Raw genomic sequence first — 23,434 nt, 5'->3', positions numbered from 1 at the left:
ATTCCCGGTAATTCATGACCCTGAATTTTTAAAGTATTATTGTGAAATCATTCGTTATGGCGTTGGTTAAGACTACATTGCCAGTAGATAGTTAACCTACACTGAACTGTCCCACCTGTGACATTAAAAGAAGGGCGCTGGTATCTATGCTGGAATATTGGTTCCGATTATTGCCACGTTACGATTATTGACAAACTTAAAATTGAGACATTTACGGAAGGGCGCTACTGCCAATACTGGGTTGTTAGTTTTTGATTTTTCCACTTGACCTTTCAAAATCGTTGGATAAAACTGTGTGTCTGGTCCGCTAATGACAGATTAATTTCAAAATTCTTTATTTTTTTGGTATATTTCAGGTTTAGAACTGTCACGTTGGTTACGACGAATATAAGTTTAAATACAATCATCGTTGACGTTTGTGCAATTTATCCAAGACCATTTTAACTTATTTTTGTAAATAATTCTTTCGTTGAGGAAAATGGTTAGTTGACGATTACGACTTTAAATTTAATAATGAAAAATTAAAACTTAAATCTACAAATAAATTGGTAATCTCATTGGATTATTGAGTTTCTAATGATTTAAAAGGTGTTTTGACAGATCTTAAAAAGTATAAGTTCTTGCAACTCACGAAGTCAGTAGCTTTACTTGTGTTAAAACAAAAAAAACTTGTGTGTGAGCTGTATGTACTTACGTGTACATGTACATAACGAGTGTCTGTCTGTCAAAACTTTTGAAAGAAAGTAGCGAGCCACCACACATATAAAGCTCACTCGCCTTCGTGAATTGCAACAACTATGAATAATACCAATAATACTCGTATTTATTATGACGTTTTAATAAATCTTTAAAAGTAATTGGTAATTATTTTAAGTTTGTTCGGTGCAACTACCCAGTTACCTAGTTGTATTAATGTATTGTGTCCATGAAATTGTCATTGTGTGAAGAATTTAACATTTGTGATTTGTCACTTATTTTTGCCGTCAAAGGTGGTTTTTACTGATTATGAGTGTTGACTGCAACATTTATCTATAATATCAATGACTTTTTAATGACTATTTTGCATGCTAAAAATGTAAGCAGAATAAGTAGCACTGTGTAAATTATATTATAAAGAGACCTCATATTATGTATAATACATATTCTATGCAAATAAATGTGTGTATTTGAATTTAACTTCACTGTGTCTCATCACAGTCAGGCTCGGATATACGGGGTCGGAGTTTTCATTCCCTACCCTGTAATTCCGAGTCGTTGATTGCGTTGAGGACATACCTTCGGAAGACGAGAAAAGGAAATAAAGAATTCCAGAAGACTGATAATTCAAGGCAAGAATCGCTGAAATTCGTGAAACAGAAAAAGTAGAATGCAGAAAAGACACATTGACTGTTTAGCTGACGCTTGGTGATAGAGTCGTGACGATGGGAGAGACAGAAGAAGCTGATCTGACAGTCTAGTCAGCGTCAGTGAAGCTCAACTTTCTCTAGAAGATCTCATGCTCATCCGCACTGATCTGAGGGCTTAGTGTGAGTTTACACCATGTGTCGTCACGTCGTAGCGGAAATTTTTAAGAAATTTTTAGTTCTTAAAAATTTCCGCTAGGGGCGCTGTACAATCCGTCATACATGTAATGTCACTTTTTTACGCAGTTAACATGCAATGCGTTTAAGGTAAACTCACACTACGTCCCCTATAGTGATGAAGAAGCTGAATTGACTCCAATTACGCAACGAAAAAAATGTATCAAATAGTATCTATCAGACCACCAGTTCTTGCTCCAAGGGTTTTTTTCTAGTAATTGGACGCTTCGAGTATAACATCAGTGACAGTATGTTTGCAAGATCACACATAAAGCTTTTGGTATACCTATCTACAATTTTCAATTTTCCGTGTGCGGTCTTGCAAACAGATTCAGGCTAAAAACAGTGTTTAAAAGAACCCATGAAATGACCTTGTGTAATCTCTTCTTGTTAATTTCTCAATCTCATTGATCAATTGATGTTTATACCTACTAGACTGTTGGTTTATAATGTGGACCTATTTATAACTTTTATATCAATTGTGTGTTCAAATGTAAATCTAAATGTTATAGATATAAGTTTGTAGCTACTGAATATTTTGTCGCATAACTACTCTGATAAGGTGTCACAATTAGTTTTGTAACTGCACCTAACTTAAATTCATCGAGGTCATTTGCATTGATCTGGCAAGTGATAGGTAGTTTACCTACAATTTTGCTTTTTATTTTCTTTAAATACTATCATTATGATTTTAAAGCAAAGCTAAAGTTTAAGACCTTTGCCTTTGTCGCGGAATTTCGACGAATTGATGCGAGTTATTGCTCACATTTAAATAAATTAAACTAGCACACTACGTGGATGATCAGTCACTCCCAAACCCTCAGAGCCAAAACACACGATGCGTTGCGGCATCGTATCGTGTGCTCGCCACAGATATTTCTAGATGCCGCCACAGCGCATCGTGTGCTTTGGCTCTAAGAATCACAGCACACATGCTACATTTAGCATCGGGGATCGGCGATTTAGCCGCTATTGCCGCTATTCAGAAGCTGAAGGCAGTGGATATTCCATAACGCACACTTAAACACGGCAAACGCGGCGATTACGACTAGGCGCAGAACACCGACTTTTAGTTGCCGATACTTATTTGGGCCCGATTTTAATTTGTATGAAGAATCAGCCGATACCAAATCGGTGTAATGTGCGCACTTTCTTACATCTCCATACTGATTAACAGCCCGACCCAACTATCGGCCGATAAAAAGTCGGTGGTCTGCGCCTAGGCTAAGTCGTATTTCGGAAACTCGACGCAGGCGACAGCAGTCGCTAAAACGCGCGATTCCAATGCTGCGTCCGCCGAAGGCATGAAGTTGCGACATAGCAATAGCATAATCGCCAATCGCCGATGCTAAGAGTAGCATTGTGTGCTGTGGCTCAAACACTAATTATCAACATAATTAACATAATTTAAATTTTCAGCTTTTAATTGTACTCCAATTTGGGATTTGTGTCTGAACCAAATCTTGATAAAATTAACCTATATGCGTTAACACTTAAAAAATTTCAGGTATTTTCCAATATAAGTACTAATGTACTTTTTACGTGTCTAATAAAAATAAAATGAAATTCTTCATCAATCATCAATCTATAAAACTAAAGATTATTAAGGAAACATTTATTATTTTTTAGTAATTTCTTTTCATGACTTATAATGTTTATTATAAGACAAAATGTAACTAAACTGCTGTTGTCAAATAATACTTTTGTGCTGTCGTGGAGTTTTATAAATATTGATATAAAGGGTCGCAAGTTCCATGATCAACTCTTGCTATGTTAATATTTTCAACACTTTATGATTTTTTTTAAAATGTTTAGATAGCTTTCGTTCTTTTTCAGAAAACATCATAAAGAACAATGAGACATGGACGAAGCAGACGAACCAAAACCACCACAAGTGGAATTAAACGAACATGTTGAGTCGGATGCACTAATACCACCACAAGTGGGCTCTATCGAACATCATCAATCAGATGCACCGACACCACCACAAGAGGGACATATAGAACATATTCAATTGGATGCACCAACACCACCCCAAGTGGTATCGATAGAATATTATGTTGAATCGGATGCTCCAACACCAGAAGTTGGATCTATGGTTACTGCGCAATCTGAAGTGGAATCCATAGAATATTATGTTGAATCGCATGCACCAACACCACCAGAGGTGGGTCCTATCGTAACTGTTCAGTCGGATGCACCAAGACCGACGATTAGAGTCGTGCCAATCGAAAAATTGATGGACCCACGACCGTCCCCGCTTCTTAGAGCTCAAGAGAGCCAACAACAACATGTCATGATGACTGAAGCCTTAATACAGTTAAATGAGAGACACCATAGATCCCACTCGTGGAGACATAAACATCGCGAACCTGAAAGATCAAGATCTCGAGAAAGACATGGAGAATATATTCTGTCCTCTACCGTAACTCCTCCCCTTTCTCCCCTTGTTCCTTCATCTCCTCCGCCTCCTCCACCAATGACTTCATTCCCTCCTTTTTTCCTTCTTCCCCCTCTTTTCCCATTCTTTTTTCCACCTCTTTCTCCGCTTCCTTCCCCTTTTCGGGATCAGTCTTCTGGGCAAAGCAATACCTCGAATGTGCCATTCTGACCACCAGTCTCGCGCCAGAGCGATGGTGGCGAATCTAATGAACCAATAGTATTTGATACTCGTACTACACCAGCAGACCCCTCGCCTGTAAGCCCAACTTCCCACCTTCCTCGCTCTATGCCCCTTGATTTGTCGTTACCACCGGCTGAAGACCCAGGTCCTGTTGTTGATCCTCAAGAACAGCCGATGGATCTGAGTAACCGTAGGCCAAGTGCCACTGAAGGTGAAAATGTTAATTATTAATTCATTATTAAAATATAAATAAATATACATAAAATAGCATTTTTATAAAAATCGTATTACAACTTTCAGATCCTGACATAATCGTCATCGACTAAAATAGACGAAAAAACATATTTATATTATAATTATTAACAGGTAAGAACCAAGCAATATTGCTTGTCTTACAATAATAACTAATGGTGTGCTGTCCTTAATATGCCTACATTCTTTAGAGACTTGCTTTTACTAAAAGTACCTACTCGTAGCTATGTTTCTCAGATCTTTTGCTAATATAATGAAACTTTATAATATATTGACGTTTGTTTCAGGGTCATTTTAAAACTTAAATTAAGAAAACTTTCACATCTTCTATTGGAAATAATAATAATGAAAAACGATTAAACCTAAATGTAGAACAATAAAACTTGAATTTATTAAATTTATGTGACGAGTGCCTATCATTGGTGTGCTAAACAGGTTGTGGATAGAAAAACTTGTTAGTATTGTTAGTTAGCTTAAAACTATTCATAATACCTTATTATTATTTTAAGTATAAATTTATTAGTGCGAAGCACATTCTAATGTTACAAAAAGTTATAAGACTATAAACTTTCCGTCCAAGTCTCTTTGGAACCAAGAACCAAAATAAGAACGAAGAACTTTGAATGAACCATGTTCTCCAAGAGACGGCTTCATGACGGATCTTAATAAGGTAGAAGCTTTAAAACAATGCAATGAGAACCAATGTTCTTTAAAAGATTTATGACTACGACAATAAAGTAACCAGCATAATCTACACTAAGTTGGAACATATAAATTGAGACAAAGAATTGGCTTCCTCGAAGAATTTTGATGAAAACTCCAAACTGACATTACAAACGGATTAACACCAACTTCATTTAAGGTGAATATTTTGTGCCTGATGACTTATAATATATTCGTCGCCTTAGAGTCAAAAACCTCAAAAACCTGCATTTTTCTCAATCTGTACATTTCGGTCAATCTTACAGAATATAACAGATATAAAAGCTGGTTAAATACATAATATAAATTAACAAAATACAGCACACAATTTTATCTTCCTCCTGAAAAAATACTTCTTTACACTATAAGAGGTTTTTATTCTAAGTAGTCGAAATTAGTTTTATATTGTCTTAGACGTTTAAGCTTGAAAAGTTAAAGTTGATCTTTTCATAGAAATTGATGTTTTATGGAATTATGTGAATTTATGTAATTTGGAATACCACAAATAACTGATAAGTGCAAATGGCACTGCATTGCCTAATCATCCAGTGCTGAATAGACAGACATAGCAATCTATACTAATTCTATACCAATATTATAAATGCGAAAGTAACTCTGTCTGTCTGTGTGCTGTCTGTCTCGCTTTCACGCCTAAACCAATCAACCGATTTTGATGAAATTTGGCAGAGAGATAGTTTGAGTCCCGGGAAAGGACATTGGATAGTTTTTATCCCGGTTTTTGAAACAGGGACGCGCGCGATAAAGTTTTTCTGTGACAGACAAAATTCCACGCGGGCGAAGCCGCGGGCGGAAAGCTAATAATTTAATAAATCCTTGTAACATAAATATTACCCGCTACATTCGTTCTTTTTTTCCAGATCTAATGACAATTTGTGAATTCAACATCTACGATCCTTCGTTAGCAAAAATCAAACCTAAATAACTAATAAACAAATGACATTCGTAGGTGAGTTATGTATTAGATTATAAAATAAATTATGTAAATGTTGTTTTTTAAAATAATATATGCAATGAAAAGAGGAATATTTTTAATTTACCTTTTTTCAATGATGAATATGCTTAAAATTATGTCCCTTTGTCTTTTTAATTTAACATCCCAACTTTTGGAATGACCTTTTTGATCTTGAAAAAAAAAATAATTTTATTATTATTTTTGTAAGCAACTTATTTTGAAAAAAAAAATATGTTGATGTAGTTATACCTATTTTATTATTGATGATTGATGAATTGATGAAGTCCTAAAACGTAACTTGTACATACTTAAGTAAGAATTCACAATTAACTCCTCTTTTATTAATCTAGTAGTCCAGTAGAATTAGCTTTTAAATCGGAAATAATTCCTACAAAAGATTTTATTGTTTTAATGGCTTTATTGGTTGCCCATTAAGACTCTCCTAAGTTTTCGACTTCGACGGAGTTGTGCTTAAGTGGTGGGGGCCCCCGAAAGGGGCATTTTTTCGGTTTTCCGGTTATACCGCGTAAAGGACTTACCCTATCAAAAAGTGGTCTTCATGACGGTTGAAGGGCACTTAATCCTGCATTGAATAAGACCAAATTCATATGTTTTGGACAAACCGTTCTCGCGCTAAAGTTCGGCAAAGTAGAAAATATACGTATAATTAATGACCCTCTCCACGTCCAATGGTTTGTTACCCACAGGCTTCCAAGTCTTGAAAAGGGCCACCTCAACCAGTGTAACCCTATCAAGGCTTACGAGCTTGATGCGCCTATCCTTGTTCGTCCCAGCCGTTCCTTAACTGCGGTTGCTGCACCTCTTCCTGGCACTCACCTGAACGACTCTGTGTTACCTACTGTGGCTGCCCCTCTTCCTTGTATCCTCCTGCATGACTACGTTGCCTAGCCGTATGCCTGGTCTAAGGTTCGACGCCAAAAATCAACAACAACAAGTCTGGGGGCACGGCAGTGCCCCCGCCAAGTCGAGCGCGAAGCAAACACTGCCGTACCATCTTTACTGGAACCATTTCGCCGCATTTTCAGGCGCCTATTTGAGAACCTCTGGATAAGACCAGAACGTAGAAATTTTCGTCATCTAGTAAGCTATAATCACATACTTAAAATCCAAAATTTCAAGTCTGTAGGTCATTTAGTTCCGAAGTTAAGCGACAGCAAAGTTTCGCATTTATGACACTCACTCACTCACTCACTGATGATCATCAAAATGGAACTAGTACTTCCCATAAACTCAGAGAGCTGAAATTTGGTACAGAGTTAGGGTTTAATGGCCACTTAAAGGGAAAACTATAAAAACTAGTAAAATCGAAGATCTGGAGTAACACCACATTCACTACTAGCGCTATACCGACACCGTGGTGTTTGCCTGTACCGCTCACCGCTAGATGGCGCTAGCACTTTGAGCGTCGATTTTCTGCACCGTGGTGTCCAGATTTTTTTCTTTTCTAGACCCCCCCGTCGATTAAGTTGAATGAACTTTAATGTTGTGTAATTTTCATTTCGTTGATTTCCTTTATTATATCGTAAAGTTAGCTAAGGTCCATTTTAAAGGTCGTTGAGTTTATTTGTGTTTATATCGTAAAAAAATGACAATAATATTATAAGGCGACGACGTTAAATAATTATGCCACTTTCTACAAAAAGAAGTGAAATCCCACCAAAAACATTCTGTAAAAAACTAGCCAAGTCTCGATGGAGCTGCTTGTTTATCTCTAAAAAGTAATGAAATCTAGACAAAGTCGTGCCAAGTCTATGGTTCCTTACTGCGATTTCTTTATTATTATAGTTAATGTTGTGTGACTTGGCCGTTGAACAATCTTTATTAAGATAATCATACAAAAGTATTATTGAAATACCCAGCTTTATTAAGCCTACATTGACTTGATTTTACACCATAAAAGAATATTTAGACGATAAAATTCATTAGCAATGTACCTAAACTATAATTTTCTATCTATGATAAAAAGAAGCCTCCTTCTCTTATAATTTTTTAGTTTGCAGCGCCCAACAGGGTCCTTAATGATCTCCAAATATAACTATGTAACAACTAAATGTACTATTAAGGAAGCAATAAACGTATTGAGTATTGAGTATTGACTGGTTATTGAATCAACGTTTTCAAAGTGCAATTTTCCATCGTCAATGGGTAGCGGTTCTGGTGACAGATTGGTGCAATGGTGTCATGGAGCACCTGGTTTTGTACCCTTCAACGGCCAAGTCACACAACATTAACTATAATAATAAAGAAATCGCAGTAAGGAACCATAGACTTGGCACGACTTTGTCTAGATTTCATTACTTTTTAGAGATAAACAAGCAGCTCCATCGAGACTTGGCTAGTTTTTTACAGAATGTTTTTGGTGGGATTCATATTAAAACGCTGAAGAGTTTTTTGTTTGTTTGTTTGAACGCGCTAATCTTAAAAATTACTAGTTTGATTGAAATCATTATTTTTGTGTTGAATAGCTCATATATTGAGGAAGGCTATAGGATATATACAATCACTCTACGACTAATAGAGGCGAAGCAGTAAAGAAAAATGTTGCAAGCACGGGAAATAGTATTTAAACTATTTTCACTCGTACGAAGTTGATTTTGTGGCGTCGAACCTTGGACCAGGCATATGGCTAAGCAATGAAATCGTACAGGAGGGTACAAGGAAGAGGGGCAGCCACATTAGGTAACACAGAGTCGTTCAGGAGAGTGCCAGGAAGAGGTGCAGCAACCGCAGTTAAGGAACGGCTGGGACGAACAAGGATAGGCGCATCAAGCTCGTAAGCCTTGATAGGGTTACACTGGTTGAGGTGGCCCTTTTCAAGGCTTGGAAGCATGTGGGTAACAAGCCATTGGACGTGGAGAGGGTCATTAATTATACGTTTATTTTCTACTTTGCCGAACTTTAGCGCGAGAACGGTTTGTCCAAAACATATGAATTTGGTCTTATTCAATGCAAGATTAAGTGCCCTTTAACCGTCATGAAGACCACTTTTCGATAGGGTAAGTCCTTTACGCGGTATAACCGGAAAACCGAAAAAACGCCCCTTTCGGGGGCCCCCACCACTTAAGCACAACTCCGTCGAAGTCGAAAACTTAGGAGAGTCTTAATAGGCAACCAATGAAGCCATTAAAGCAAAAAAATCTTTTGTAGGAATTATTTCCGATTTAATCAATTTTTGTGTTTAATTCTACTGGCCTATAGGGCCAATCATAAATTTTTAAACTGTGCGTTATGTACGATTAAAATGACTGATTCCCAAAAAAAATAATGATTTTATGTGTTGATGCACGTCATTAGATACTTCATTACTTCTCAAATAACTGACTGAACTGTAAGGCCCTTTTCACATGTTCCGGTTGCCGGCTAACCGGCACCGGGTACCCGGTGGTGAAGTGTATGGGCATGCCGGATTAATTACGCCGGAACATGTGAAAGCTACGTACCATGCCCATACACTTCACCACCGGATACCCGGCGCCGGTTAGCCGGCAACCGGGACGTGTGAAAAGGGCCTAACTGTGTTATCTTTAAGCACTGGCTTACAGCGGCTTGTGTGTGTAGTGAAAAATCGGCCTACGGTACGGTACGGTACGGTACGGTACGGTATGGTACGGTACGGTACGGTACTGTACGTGTGACGGTTGGTTTTGCGCTGTACAGTACAGTGCACGCCCGACCGTCTCGCTTACGGTTCATCCTGGACTTCTAGTGTACGATTGGCTAAATTACGCTTTCATTTGTTTGTGAAGACTTAATTGTTCTTAAAAATATTAAACAATTTTAACAAATGCAAGACACAGGTTTGTACAGAGAATAATTTTGATGGTGCTGGCATGGCTAAGGGGAGGTTGGAGGCCATTAAAGGTGTGAAGCCCCGCTTCTTTGTCAATACGATAACAAAACCTTTAACTTTAAATATTTTGGAAGTTAACTGTAAATATCAATTTGCACGCAAGTCACTCAGTGTCGCAAACTATTCAGATTGTCCTACCCGTAGTATCGCCGTATCGTATCAAAAGCATCGTAGTATCGATAGAACTTTATGGTGCATGATGGCTATTCCTGTTACTTAAACTTAATATAAAATAATTTTACTATCGATAAATCGATCAATCAACTGTAAATAGTATTGTATCGTCCGAATTAGTTTGGAATCTTAAAAAAAATATAAAGCCAAATCCTCTTTACAGGTTGTACCATGAAGAGCCACAGTAAAGACACACGGTGAAGCGGCGCCTAGTGCCAGAAGACAATGGCAGGCAAGTCTCTTTCACGCGGCCCAATGAGACGCGTAGACTTTTCCTTCCACAGTGATAGGTAGGATATTAAACTGAAGGAATATCGTAATAGCACATTAGACATTTAGCTTACAAGTAGCAGCGTTCACGTCCTGTACACTGATCATAAAAAGATAGCAAACAAACCTGTCATTTGGTAATAAATTAGTCTCCTTGACCCATTTATAATCAGCTAAACAACACATTTTATTTGCTAAATTACCTTAGAATATATTTTAAGACTTTATTGTATGCTGTCCCTTTAGCTAAAGTTCTCGTTCACTCTCACCATCTTGCACAAGTAGGTACCTACCTAGTTATATCATCATCAGTCACAAATTAATTTGTAAAACCCTTTTTAAGTTCAATATAATTTCTTACCATCATCGGTTTTTGAGCTGGTTTCAATAACTGTTTTTTTGTTACAGAATCTAAAAAAAGAGATAAAATCATTCCAGAAGTCAAATATGACCCTAATATAATTGTGGTTTCGGACAGCGAGGATGGAGATGATAACAAACAGACATTAGCGGGACTGAGTGTACGGCCCCTTTCCACCTCGCCGACATTAACCATAATATCTAAAACGGCTGGATATCTACAAAACCAAGACATTCCTGAAATAGTGACTCCGCCTGGAGACGAAGATTTGTTGCAGCAATTGTTCCCAGGGGTAGCGGAACCGACGAGGCATTGGAAGTGGCTCTCGGAATCGCCGCGGTCGCCTTCAAATTCGCCCACTCAATCGTTAGCAAAGTCGCCTATACAATCGTGGTTGAAATCCGTTTCCAAGCCCTCTTCAAAAAAGGCATCAACGATGTCGACTTCTGATCAGGAAGACTCGTCTTCAAAAGAAAGCTCGCGTTCTACGAGTAACTCTAGTTCGCGTTCCAACTCCCCAACACAGCAGTCACCCCCACCTTCACATCAATCGCGAGCGGTGCTCAAGCCATCGAATATGTCAGCTCATAAGCAGGAGCTCTACTTGCCTCCTAAAGCAATTTCACGTTCCAGTTCGTCCTCAAGTTCTTCAAGTTCCGTAAGGTCCTCAAGTTCCTCAACACAAACGCAGTCGCCGCCGCGATCGCGGCGAGCCCAAGAAGTGGTATCGTCAACAAATATGTCATCCCCTAATCAGCGGGGCAACTTACCTTCAAAGGCGAAGTCGCTTTCACAGGCCAACTCATCTCTACGCTCCCCAACGCCAACGCAATCGCCGTCGGTGTCACGAAATGCGCGGACCAACTCTATGTCACCGTCGCCAAAGTCTTCGACACAGATGCCTTCAACCAAGTATACAAAATCTTCGTTTTCGAACTCGAAACCGCAATCAAAAATGCATACAACGCTTTGTTATAAATTTACGTTGCCGACGAAAACCTCAAATAACAATAATAAGACCCACTCCAAAAGGGTTATACGTTCCCCGCAGTTGCCAGCATCTCCACAGTCCCTTTCTCGCTCATGTGCGCATTCTACTTCTACGGAAGTACTGTCCCGGCAGTCACCAGCATCTCCACAGTCCCCTACTCGCTTATGTGCGCATAAAAAGACCTCAAATAAAAAGACCCACTCAAAAAGGGAAACTGTTACGTCAGAAGTACTGTCTCCGCAGTCGCCAGCATCTCAACAGTCCCCTTCTCGCTCATATGCGCATTCTACTTCTACGGAAGTACTGTCCCGGCAGTCACCAGCATCTCCACAGTCCTCTACTCGCTTACGTGCGCATTCTAGGTCCTCAAATAAAAAGACCCACTCAAGAAGGGAAACTGTTACGTCAGAAGTACTGTCTCCGCAGTCACCAGCATCTCAACAGTCCCCTTCTCGCTCATATGCGCATTCTACTTCTACGGAAGTACTGTCCCGGCAGTCACCAGCATCTCCACAGTCCTCTACTCGCTTACGTGCGCATTCTAGGTCCTCAAATAAAAAGACCCACTCAAGAAGGGAAACTGTTACGTCAGAAGTACTGTCCCCGCAGTCGTCAGCATCTCCACAGTCCCCTTCTCGCTTATTTGCGCATTCTACTTCTATGGAAGTACTGTCCCGGCAGTCACCAGCATCTCCACAGTCCCCTACTCGCTTATGTGCGCATTCTAGGTCCTCAAATAAAAAGACCCACTTAAAAAGGGAAACTGTTACGTCAGAAGTACTGTCTCCGCAGTCGCCAGCATCTCAACAGTCCCCTTCTCGCTCATGTGCGCATTCTACTTCTACGGAAGTACTGTCCCGGCAGTCACCAGCATCTCCACAGTCCTCTACTCGCTTATGTGAGCATTCTAGGTCCTCAAATAAAAAGACTCACTCAAGAAGGGAAACTGTTACGTCAGAAGTACTGTTTCCGCAGTCGCCAGCATCTCCACAGTCCCCTTCTCGCTTATGTGCGCATTCTAAGTGCTCATATAAACCGGCACCGGCTGAGCAGACGCCGGCGTCTCCAGAGCCCCCATCACGGGCTCAATATCCTGATTCACGCTCAAACGGGCAAGAGGGATCCACTGACACTACTTCTTCTTCTAATGATCATAGTGACTCCCGCTCAAAGAGGCATAAGGCATCCAAGCCACCTGGATCTCCAACTCAAACGCGCTCTCTATCGAGATCGCGCTCGAAGGCGAAGATAAAAGTGGAGCCGAAGATGGAATCCTCGGCATCGTCGAGGGCAGGCAAGACACAGTCGTCTTCGAAACGTCAGGCGCAGTCACCCTCATCCTTATTACAAAAGGTAATTATAAATAAAATCAATATGTAGGTATACATATGTTAATTCTTTCTAGTATTACTCTCCTAATATACGAAAGTAATAAAATAATAAAATCGTACAGTACAATTGCGTTATTATAATAAGAAAAAATAACTGAAAGTTTAGTCTCTTTAATAGGGATTCGATTGCATTATAATACATAGTCATTGCCTGCCAAATTACAGCTGGCATTTTAACCAAAATCACTGATCTTCCTTTCTCAGAGTTCATCGCACCAATTATCAACGGAACAGCAACTATCGCAAGGGTGGTTGGCAGCTTGGGATTCATATATAGATAAGGTAGGTTCTCAAACATGACATGTTAGGATATGAACCCATGAAAAAAGAACATATATATTTTTTTGTACCGAAGAGATAAATAACTATGTTTTCGGATTTCAGGTTTCACAATCAACAAAGCAGGAAAGGGAAACGCCGTCATCTACAAGTTCACAATGGCCAACAATGAATACAGAGATGTCTTTACGAGGAGCCCCCCCTAGCCCAGATCCAGAAATGCTTCCTCTTTACCCACCTTATCCGCCCTATCCGGCAGATTACTATCATTACTCACATCAATACATTGATCCGTGGATTCAGTATCAGTATTTACAAAATTATCAGGTTGATCGTCAGTATCAACAACAAGCACTACTTCCACCACCACCACCACCACCACAAACACCACAACCACCACTCCCTCCAAACCCGCCACCACAAACAGAGCCGTTGTCATCACAACCATCGCCGCAACCATCTGCAGCATTACCAAAACCATCAACAAATAAAAAGTGCGTATGTTCAATTCACATGAAAGAATACACCACACAAGAAACACAGACGCCAGATTTACCTAAGTATTTTTATGACAACCAGTCGCTCTCTCGTAGCTATAAACAATTGTGTTTGACCATTATCAGCGCTCTAAAGACTTTGATCAATATGAGTAAAATATCCAAGGAAGTGAGTGACTTCGCAAAGCCCTCTCTCTTAGTTAACCCCTTAGGAATAGAAAATACAGAATACGATCAGTCAGGAATTTATTTCGGGAAGCTCGGACACGTGCAAGCGAACATGGGTTTCGTTACTGCTGGACCCGAAACGGCACTATCTTTGTCAGAAAAACAGACAATAAACCGGCAATCCGCATATCAACTCACAAGGACCTGGAAGATCACGTCGGGCCAGCTGTCCAGAAAGAAGTTACAGCTGCGTAAGCCGAATACCTCAGATATGTATAAGCCTCATGAAAACATACTTATTTTATTGGCCTTATTAGTATATCGCCTGTTTATTCCAATTTATGTTATAGTAGGTTTATTATCTCAAACACGATCTCATTACTTTAAGTTAGTTAATTTACCAAACTTTTATAACACTATTTTCTCTCACACACACACACACACTCACACTATACACGCACACACTTACACTACACACGCACACACACGCACTCAGAGGACAAAAAAACAAAGAGTTCCATAATAGCGAGTACAATCTATTTTTATTTTACCTACTTGCCATAACTTTCATCAGTCTTTTAAGTTTTATAATATTTGAAAATGACTAATTTAATGAGAGATTTCGACGATACTCTATCTATAGATTGTCACTCGCTCGATAATATAGAATCTTGCGCCGATTTTTTAAGTCCGGAACTCAACTTTAAATGCCTAACGTTAAATATAAGAAGCATTCAACTTAACTTTGACTCATTTTTGATAACCCTTAAACGTCTAAATATGAACTTGGACGCTATAATCCTAACGGAGTGCTGGTTAAACGAGAACACTATTATTCCAGAACTGCCCGGCTATAGCTCTTTTAGGACCCATAAATTCATAAATAAGAGTGGGGGAGTAGTAGCTTACATTAAAAGCTCTTTAGAATACAGTGTCAGGGAATCGTTGTGCGATGACTGTAACTGCCTTGAGATCGAATTAGATAAAAGTTTACTAGTTTTAGGGATTTACAGGTCACCTGCTTTCACAAACCTAAATAGGTTCTTGTCATCTCTTAATTATATTCTAGCAAATTATAAAAACAAGAAAATCATACTTACAGGTGATATAAATCTAGACCTATGCGCCCAACCCCTGAGCGAACAGTGTGCCGAGTACGTTTCACTCTTGAGTGAACATCAACTTATTCCAGCTATTACCAAGCCAACCAGAGCTAATGCTTGCCTTGATCATTTCTTTGTGAAAAATCCAGATCAGGCAATCGGATTGGTTTGTCTTACGGATATTACAGACCACTATACATGCCTATTAGGCTTGGCAGTCAATCAGCTTAAAAATCCTATAACCCGGCTAAGACTTAAAATAGATAATGAGTCAGTGGTAAACCAAATTTCAGAAGCCGACTGGACTACTGTCACCAAATGTCAAAATATTAACGAAGCAGTGTCTCTCCTGAGTAAAATCATAAAAAACGCCATTGAAAGTAGTACCACTAAAATTAAAATTAGTCGCTCAAAGTACAATCTTAAGCCATGGATCACTCCTGGTTTAATTAGATGCCAGAAACATAGAGACCGTCTTCACCTTAAAGCCAAGCAAAATCCAGAAAATCCAGTAATTGTCACATCGTACAAAAGATATCGCAACTTTCTGAACACTATCCTTCAAAAAACTAAACATTCTTACGAAAATGAAACTCTACTAGCTCACAAAAATAACCCAAAAAAACTCTGGCACACAATAAAGGATATATGCCATTTAAATAAACGCAAAACAGAATCTACTGATCTCATCAAAAATAAAAACGACCCGTGCTCATCCGTAAACCAGTGTAACAGTTACTTTGCCAATGTTGGAAAAGATTTAGCCGATAAATCTCTCAAAGACATGTCCGCTACACAGACATCTCTAGCTGCTGCAGTGTCACCTCAGCAATCGATATCAAAATCATTTTTCTTTAATCCTACAGACGAAAGTGAAGTTGACAGCCTTATTGGTGACTTAAAACTCGATAGCTCTCCAGGTATTGACAAATGCTCTACATTAATAATTAAACTTGCAAGAAAATCTCTAGTCATTCCTTTAACACACATTTTTAACCTAAGCTTCGCCTCTGGAGTTTTTCCTGAGGACTGGAAACTGGCCATCGTAACTCCAATACATAAAAATGGAGATAAAACCTGCCCCACCAACTACCGACCAATTTCATTACTTACAATATTCTCAAAACTGTTAGAAAAGCTAGTAAATAAAAGAATTGTTTCGTTTCTGGAGAGTAATAATCTTATACCGGAAAACCAATTTGGATTCAGACGCGGAAGATCTACCGAAGACGCTGTGATGGTTTTATCAAACTTAGTTTCAGATGCACTAGATAGGAACAAAGCCTGTCTGGGCGTATTCCTAGATCTCGCCAAAGCTTTCGACACAGTATCGACCCCAATCCTTCTTCGAAAGCTATACCACGTAGGCATTAGAGGACTGGCGTATGACTGGTTTGCCAGTTACCTATGTAATCGAAGACAGTGCGTTCGTGTCGGTTCAGTGGTTAGCGATCAGACCCAAGTTGAATACGGCGTACCTCAAGGCAGCATACTTGGCCCTACACTATTCATTTTGTACATGCGTGACATCCCCACACTACATCTCGAAGGAGCGGAAACGCTACTCTACGCTGACGACACGGTGTTGCTTTTTCAAGGAATTTCCTGGAAAACCACATATGAAAATGCTGAACGTGGCTTAGCAGCTGTCACGAACTGGCTTAAAAATAATTTGCTAACACTTAACGCCAAGAAAACGAAATACATAGCATTTCATATGACAGCTCGTACACAACCACCTTCCTCGAGCATACTCAAACTGCACATGCACACTCTAAATACTTCTGCAAGTTGCTCCTGTAGCGAAATTGAGAGGGTTGGTAGTATTAAATACCTAGGAGTAACCGTGGACCAAAACCTGTCCTATAAGGAACACATTTCCCAACTTTCCAACCGTACCCGTAAAATCATACACGTTATGAAAAATTTAAGATACTCGGCCCCGAGGGAAACTCTGCTGCTAGTGTACAAAACCCTTTGCCAATCACTGATTATGTATTGCATTCGAGTGTGGGGAGGAGCTGCTAAGTACATAATGATTGAGCTTGAAAGAGCCCAAAGGGCAGTTCTTAAAGTGATGCTCAGGAAGCCTTTCAAATATAACACAAACCAGCTTTACTCGGAAGCAGGAGTCTTGAGAGTTCGTCAGCTGTTCATATTAAGGGCTGCTACTGGCATGCACACTATCACCCTCAGGTCTCCTGATTACGAAAAACTGTGTAAGCAACGTGTCTTTAAGATCCCGGTCCCAACAGTACGCACTAAATTTGCCAAACGTCACCCTACTTTTTTGCTACCATTCATATACAACAAAACTTGCCGTAAATTAAAAATTAAAACCCTTACTACTAGACATGCGAAACCAGAAATAGAATCTTGGCTAAATAGTCTTGACTATCCGGATACAGAATGCCTCCTCCCATAACAATTTTATAAGGAAACCTCTACCACGCACACTACATCATGCACACAAACACTTCACACTCACATCACACTTCACACACATCACACTTCACACTTCACACACACATCACACATACATCACTCACATATTATACCTACACTCTGTTTTCTTTTATATATTTTGTTTAATTTTTAAACATAGTTTATTAAGATGACTATTATACTTATAGAGACTAAGTAGTAACATTAAAATATTGTAAGTAATTTCATTTACCTGATTAATAATAACACTCTGAAACTGTTAGTAATAGTCTGATCTGAATGTTCCCAGACCACTTGTAAAGATTATTTTGTGTAACAAGTTTTAAAGGTTACCGCGACACAAGCTTCGCTTAGTGCGGTATCCGCTAGATATAAGGACTTTATGTATTTGGTTTTACTGGCAATAAACGTTTTATTATTATTATTATTATATTATTATTACATCACGAGATACAACTGAATCAGACACGGAGGAATCACGCCAACACCTCCGAAGGCTTCCTACTCTTAGAGAAGTTTTATTACATTGTATTATTACCGAAATGCGTTTCCAAATGACTGAATTAATGGCTTTTACTCAAAATCACATACCGGATGAAGAATTACCTTGCCCTGAAGTAGCAAACGAGTTTCAAAGTGAGGAAAATAACAGCCAATCGGAACAGCCAATTTACTCAGAGGCCTCGGAAGCCGAACCTATTCCAAGTGGCTCAGCACCTTCTGATAGTTCTGATCCCATTCCAGGGATGAGCGCAATTGTGAGGAAAAGACAAAATGAGAGTGGGGGAGCGCGACTAAAACGGATGCGAACGGGAGAATTGTTCTCTTCCTCACTACAAAGGGGTCCAAATTAAAAGATGCATGCATTTTTTGAATCTATAGATAAACCTAACTTTTAATTTTGAAAAAATTGAGCTAATTAAAAACTTAATTTTAGAATTTTTAATACAGTAATATCAGTTTTACTAGAAAAAAATGATATCATAATTTAAAAAAAAAATGTAATTTTAGTCTTATCACATAATAATATCATTAACATAATTATCACGCTTGAAACACCTTTGCACTGTGATTTTTCTCTTGTTAATCCCTAAAAATATTAGATGAGTATCATCATAATTTGCCAAATATCAAATCTTTTTTTAGGTTTTTTTGATGAGTGCCTTTTTGCGGGTCAATTAGTATAGATATAAGTAGAAAGATAAAACATACAAAACAAATGAAAATTTAATTTTGATATTTTCCAAAATCTCAAGTGCCAAAACCATTCCATTGACGTATTTTTTTTTTTACTTTTTATTGATGTTATTAAAATTTCGAGCTTTACAATGTTATGTTCTAATAGAACCAGTATTTAAAAAAATATGTGTCAAGAAGGTTCAAAAATATATTCAATTTTTTTACACCATAAGCATGTAAAGTCAAACGATTTGCTAGTAGTAAGAATTGAATTTCGAAACAAACTATATTTTTTATTATAATTCAGTTTGTAAAATAAAAATTGGAATACAATCATGTAATCAGTAATAATACAAAAAAATTGCATAAATAATACCATCAATTTTTGAAATTATAACCAAATTTGTAACACAAGGTACAAATTTATAAAAAAATAAAAACTTTTGGAACTCCCTTGATTTTTTTTTAAATACTGGTATGTGGTGCCTCAGTGTGCAGTGTATTGGGCCATTATTTACGACACACCCTGTATATTGTTTCATAATCGGCAAGGAAAAATTCCTTCCGATCAAAACAGGGGTGTGGATTTTGTAATAAGTAGTCTTTTTCTTTGACCGTAGGCAACCGAAACGATCCCGATCGAAACTAATTTCTCGTAACCCGCCCGAGACCGACATCAGTGATGAGCCATCGCGGATGCGCCTCCGAAAACTGCCAAGGGTGGATTATAAAAAATATTATTATATACTCCCTCGGGCTTAGTCCACCACAGGTAAGAAACCTCCTGCACCGCTGAAGTTTCTTAAAATGTCAATACTGTATGATAAAGTGTACATAATAACTAAGAAAGCAACATTGTAAGGGTTACATAACGTCCTTTTTAAAGTTTAATAAATGTGATGTCTGATAAGCTTTCAGCAAAAGAAGACAAAGTAAACAATTAAATTGGAAATGAGTGCCTTACAGTAGAGATGAGACGTATTTACTAGAACAGATCCACACACTAGGTATTTTACAGTACTAGGCGGCACCTATTCCAATTTATTAAATACTTGATCCACCTAGTATTTTATAAATTACACGATTTCCGACCCTACCATCAAAGTAATAGAGGTTATTATTGCGTAATCCGTAGTCGTGTATTACGCGCACCTAGTATTTCTCGCTAAGCTTATGTGCGAACGTCACAAAGTACTTTTTGCGAACGTAGAGATTCACTCCGTCTCTGTCTGACCAAACAAATTTGAGCGCGACGAAGCAAACGCACACAAACGTAGTCAAACCATATTCATGTAAATAAGAAAAAATATGTAAATATTTTTATGAAATTGATATCTTTTAAATACGTCAACTTTTAAGTTGACGGTCCTAAGCCTGTTGAAGTATGAAGAAGGAATTATTATTCAATTTCAAATTGCATTATTCATACTACGGTTGTATCTTTTCAAAAAAAATTGTATTTTAAAGTCATATTACGTGGATTAGTCCGCACTAGTCGCGTCAAGTATGCTAAATTACTACGTACTAGGTGGAATAGGTATTTGGATCGAGTATAAATAAATACTAGGAATAGGTGCACCTAGTATCAAATTTACCTAGTATAACCCATCTCTACCTTACAGTAGTGTATGTAGCATACTGTAAGGGTTATTCTGGCACCGGCGATACAGTTGCTAGCAAAGACAGTGCCTGAATCCCTATAAAATTTTAAAGGATAGTGCAGCCTGTCTCAAATGCCGATCTGTACCAAATATTGAATTCAACAAAACGCAAAGTTCAAGAAAGCGATAGCGATGTTGAAAATGTATTTCAAGTAACCCAATTGCTTAACAGTGAAAGTGTAATATTATGACGATGGGATGAACAATGATTCCCTAGTGGCAAATGGCTGCCCGTCCAACTAATGTAAATAGTTTCGTGAAAAATAAAAGTGTAAATTATCATTAACTAAATAGGTTGTAGGGCATATAACAATTGTTGGGAAACGACAGGTAGACCAACCTTTTTTGATATTTTGTCTATGTTTTTGTACTTTTTTTATTCCTTTTGATACCTTTTTTTTTAGTTTTGAAGTGTATGTTTTGATATCCGTCTGGGCATTTTTGGTAAAAATAAACCTGTAAAAAGTTTAAAGGTATTTCGTTAGTTTTGGCCGCCCGAGCGGCTGTCCACTACAACAATATTTTCATAATCATAATTAATTCGTTCGAGCGATCATGATCACGAACAATATGGCGGTAGCTCTAGAAGATGCATTGGGGCCTAGAAAGTGCGTCACCAAGGTGATGGCGAATTGGAGAGAATTCGCTAGCGCCTGGCGGCTGCTCGGGGTTAGGAGGGATATAAACACCTCCCGTAAATCAAAAAGGCGTTAAAAAAACTCCGTCATCAAACACCGGACTTACTTCATAATATTGAAATTCAAAAGATCTGAATTCGAATTCTAGACTGTTATGACAAAACCTGTATTTACACAAGCAAAACAAAGCAATCGTTTGATCAAAGAATCGGAAATGTCCAAAGACATTGACAAGAAAACGAACGATTGCCTGCCTAGATATTAGGAAGAAACTTACGTTCGCACCCTGCTGCAAGCGTAGGTAGCGAGTTTAAGAGAAAAAACAGACATGCAATTATTGAAACCAATGCAGTGCTGTTTGCCACCGAAGAACCCCCCAGACCTGAAAGAAAGTTAGAGAAACTTGTAATAATATTATAATCCTATGATCACAAATAACTTTTCCATCCTCATAATATAAGAGAATGGATGCTGAGCCAAAATATTAAAATAATGTAGTAATAAGATAAAATACCTTCATTATTAGTAACTAGTTATTAATTGCATTCATTAACTCTCAGATGATAAGTACCTAATCAGAAAAGCGTCTAAAGGAGAAGAACACAGAATAGGTACAAACAAAGTCTACAACATTATTTTAAAATGGACCCACTTCACCTTGGTGGTTGGAATAAATGCTATTATGTTGGGAGATTTAGATTAAGGTAAAAATGACTCATTACCGTAGAAAGGAATGACATTAATATTGAAGTGTGTGGTTATGCGTAATTTACCTCCCTTAGCCAAGTATTTGACGATTGTAGAATTCGACTGTCAAGTAATTTACTTACCAATGGATGGAGACCAATTTTTCTGCTCTTATTATTCCACTCGGAAGAAGTTCCCAATTTTGACGTGATCAATATTTTTTTCTTCTTCTTGACGTTGTAGTTTTAGTGTAAGTAGTCTTGAAGTAGCTTCTCGGCACTTTAAAAATTCAACACATACACACCACACACTAACAGTACATCAAAAGGTTCTATTTGCTGGTGGCGGCCTTTATGCTCTTCTATGCTAAAAATCATGAATTTTCTTTGTATCTCGGTTCCATCCAGAAATTCAAATAATTCAGTAGATAATGTCACTTACAATTTCAGGACAAACCTGTTTGTACTTATGAGCTCTCCTGAAATCTCTCTGCTTTTCGTGTGTAGGGTATAAGTTATGTGTGTCAGGGGGCAAATGTAATATAATAAATTGAGGAATAAAATTGTGTGATAAAAAAAATACGAGCTTCATAATGTAAGTGCGATGTGGATGCGGGTAGCGCAGACCCATCGCCTTGAAGCGAACGAATTACTACTTGTTGTGATTATATATTATAAATTAACGTAGGTAATAAAAATTACAGAAATAGTTGATGTACTGTTTGTCAAAATGAATAATAAACAAAATAATAAAATAAGTTAGATAAATCTAATTTAACTAATCGCGACCTTGAGTATTGTAGGGGAGAGTTCGGTATATTGTACCGCCGGGTTAATGTACCACCCTGATATTTCATACAGTAATTATTGAATGTCTGTAATTGCAACACTCAGCAATCATCATCATCATCATCATCATTTCAGCCATAGGACGTCCACTGCTGAACATAGGCCTCCCCCAATGCTTTCCATGTTGATCGATTGGTAGCGGCCTGCGTCCAGCGCTTCCCTGCTACCTTTACGATGTCGTCGGTCCACCTTGTAGGTGGACGTCCCACGCTGCGTTTTCCGGTACGCGGCCTCCATTCCAGAACCTTTCTGCCCCATCGGCCATCAGTTCTGCGTACTATGTGCCCTGCCCATTGCCACTTCAGCTTGCTAATCCGTCGGGCTATGTCAGCGACTTTGGTTCGTTTACGGATCTCCTCATTTCTGATTCGATCTCGCAAAGAAACACCAAGCATAGCCCTCTCCATAGCACGCTGTGCAACTTTGAGCTTCTGTATAAGGCCTATAGTGAGAGGCCACGTTTCCGAGCCATAAGTTATCACTGGTAACACACATTGGTTATACACTCAGCAATACACAACTAAATTCATTGAATATTGGCCATATAGTTTTTGCCGTGACATTGAACACGTGTTTTTTTTTTAAAGATATTTTAAATTGTTTTCATTTTGACAATGCATGTTTAGTTTGTAATTTTGTTAAATTTAATGTTTCTAATTTATGATTTTGAAGCGTAAATTAGTGTGGATTACAATTACTTAAATCATTTTTCGGTATTTATAAGCTATATTTTTAGTCGAT

General features: G+C 38.3%; 1 protein-coding gene across 1 annotated transcript; it reads left to right on the top strand.

Annotated features, from left to right (window-relative positions):
- Nucleotides 1-10,400: 10,400 nt before the first annotated feature.
- On the top strand, nucleotides 10,401-13,673 carry LOC135087210 (mucin-2-like). Its single transcript, XM_063982050.1, has 3 exons — nucleotides 10,401-10,407; nucleotides 10,854-13,115; nucleotides 13,573-13,673. The coding sequence occupies exons 1-3, from the start codon at nucleotides 10,401-10,403 to the stop codon at nucleotides 13,671-13,673; spliced, it is 2,370 nt and encodes a 789-aa protein (XP_063838120.1).
- Nucleotides 13,674-23,434: the final 9,761 nt, after the last annotated feature.

This window comes from Ostrinia nubilalis, chromosome Z (assembly GCF_963855985.1).
Source record: "Ostrinia nubilalis chromosome Z, ilOstNubi1.1, whole genome shotgun sequence".
In the NCBI taxonomy this organism is placed as follows: domain Eukaryota; kingdom Metazoa; phylum Arthropoda; class Insecta; order Lepidoptera; family Crambidae; genus Ostrinia; species Ostrinia nubilalis.
Note: the sequence above shows the minus strand (reverse complement) of the source record. Positions and strands in the feature narration are given on the sequence as shown.

Excerpts from the sequence above, each read along its gene's own strand:
- LOC135087210 (XM_063982050.1), top strand. Across the intron at positions 13,116-13,572 it reads GACACAGTCGTCTTCGAAAC|GTTTCACAATCAACAAAGCA; the intron begins GTCAGGCGCAGT and ends TTCGGATTTCAG.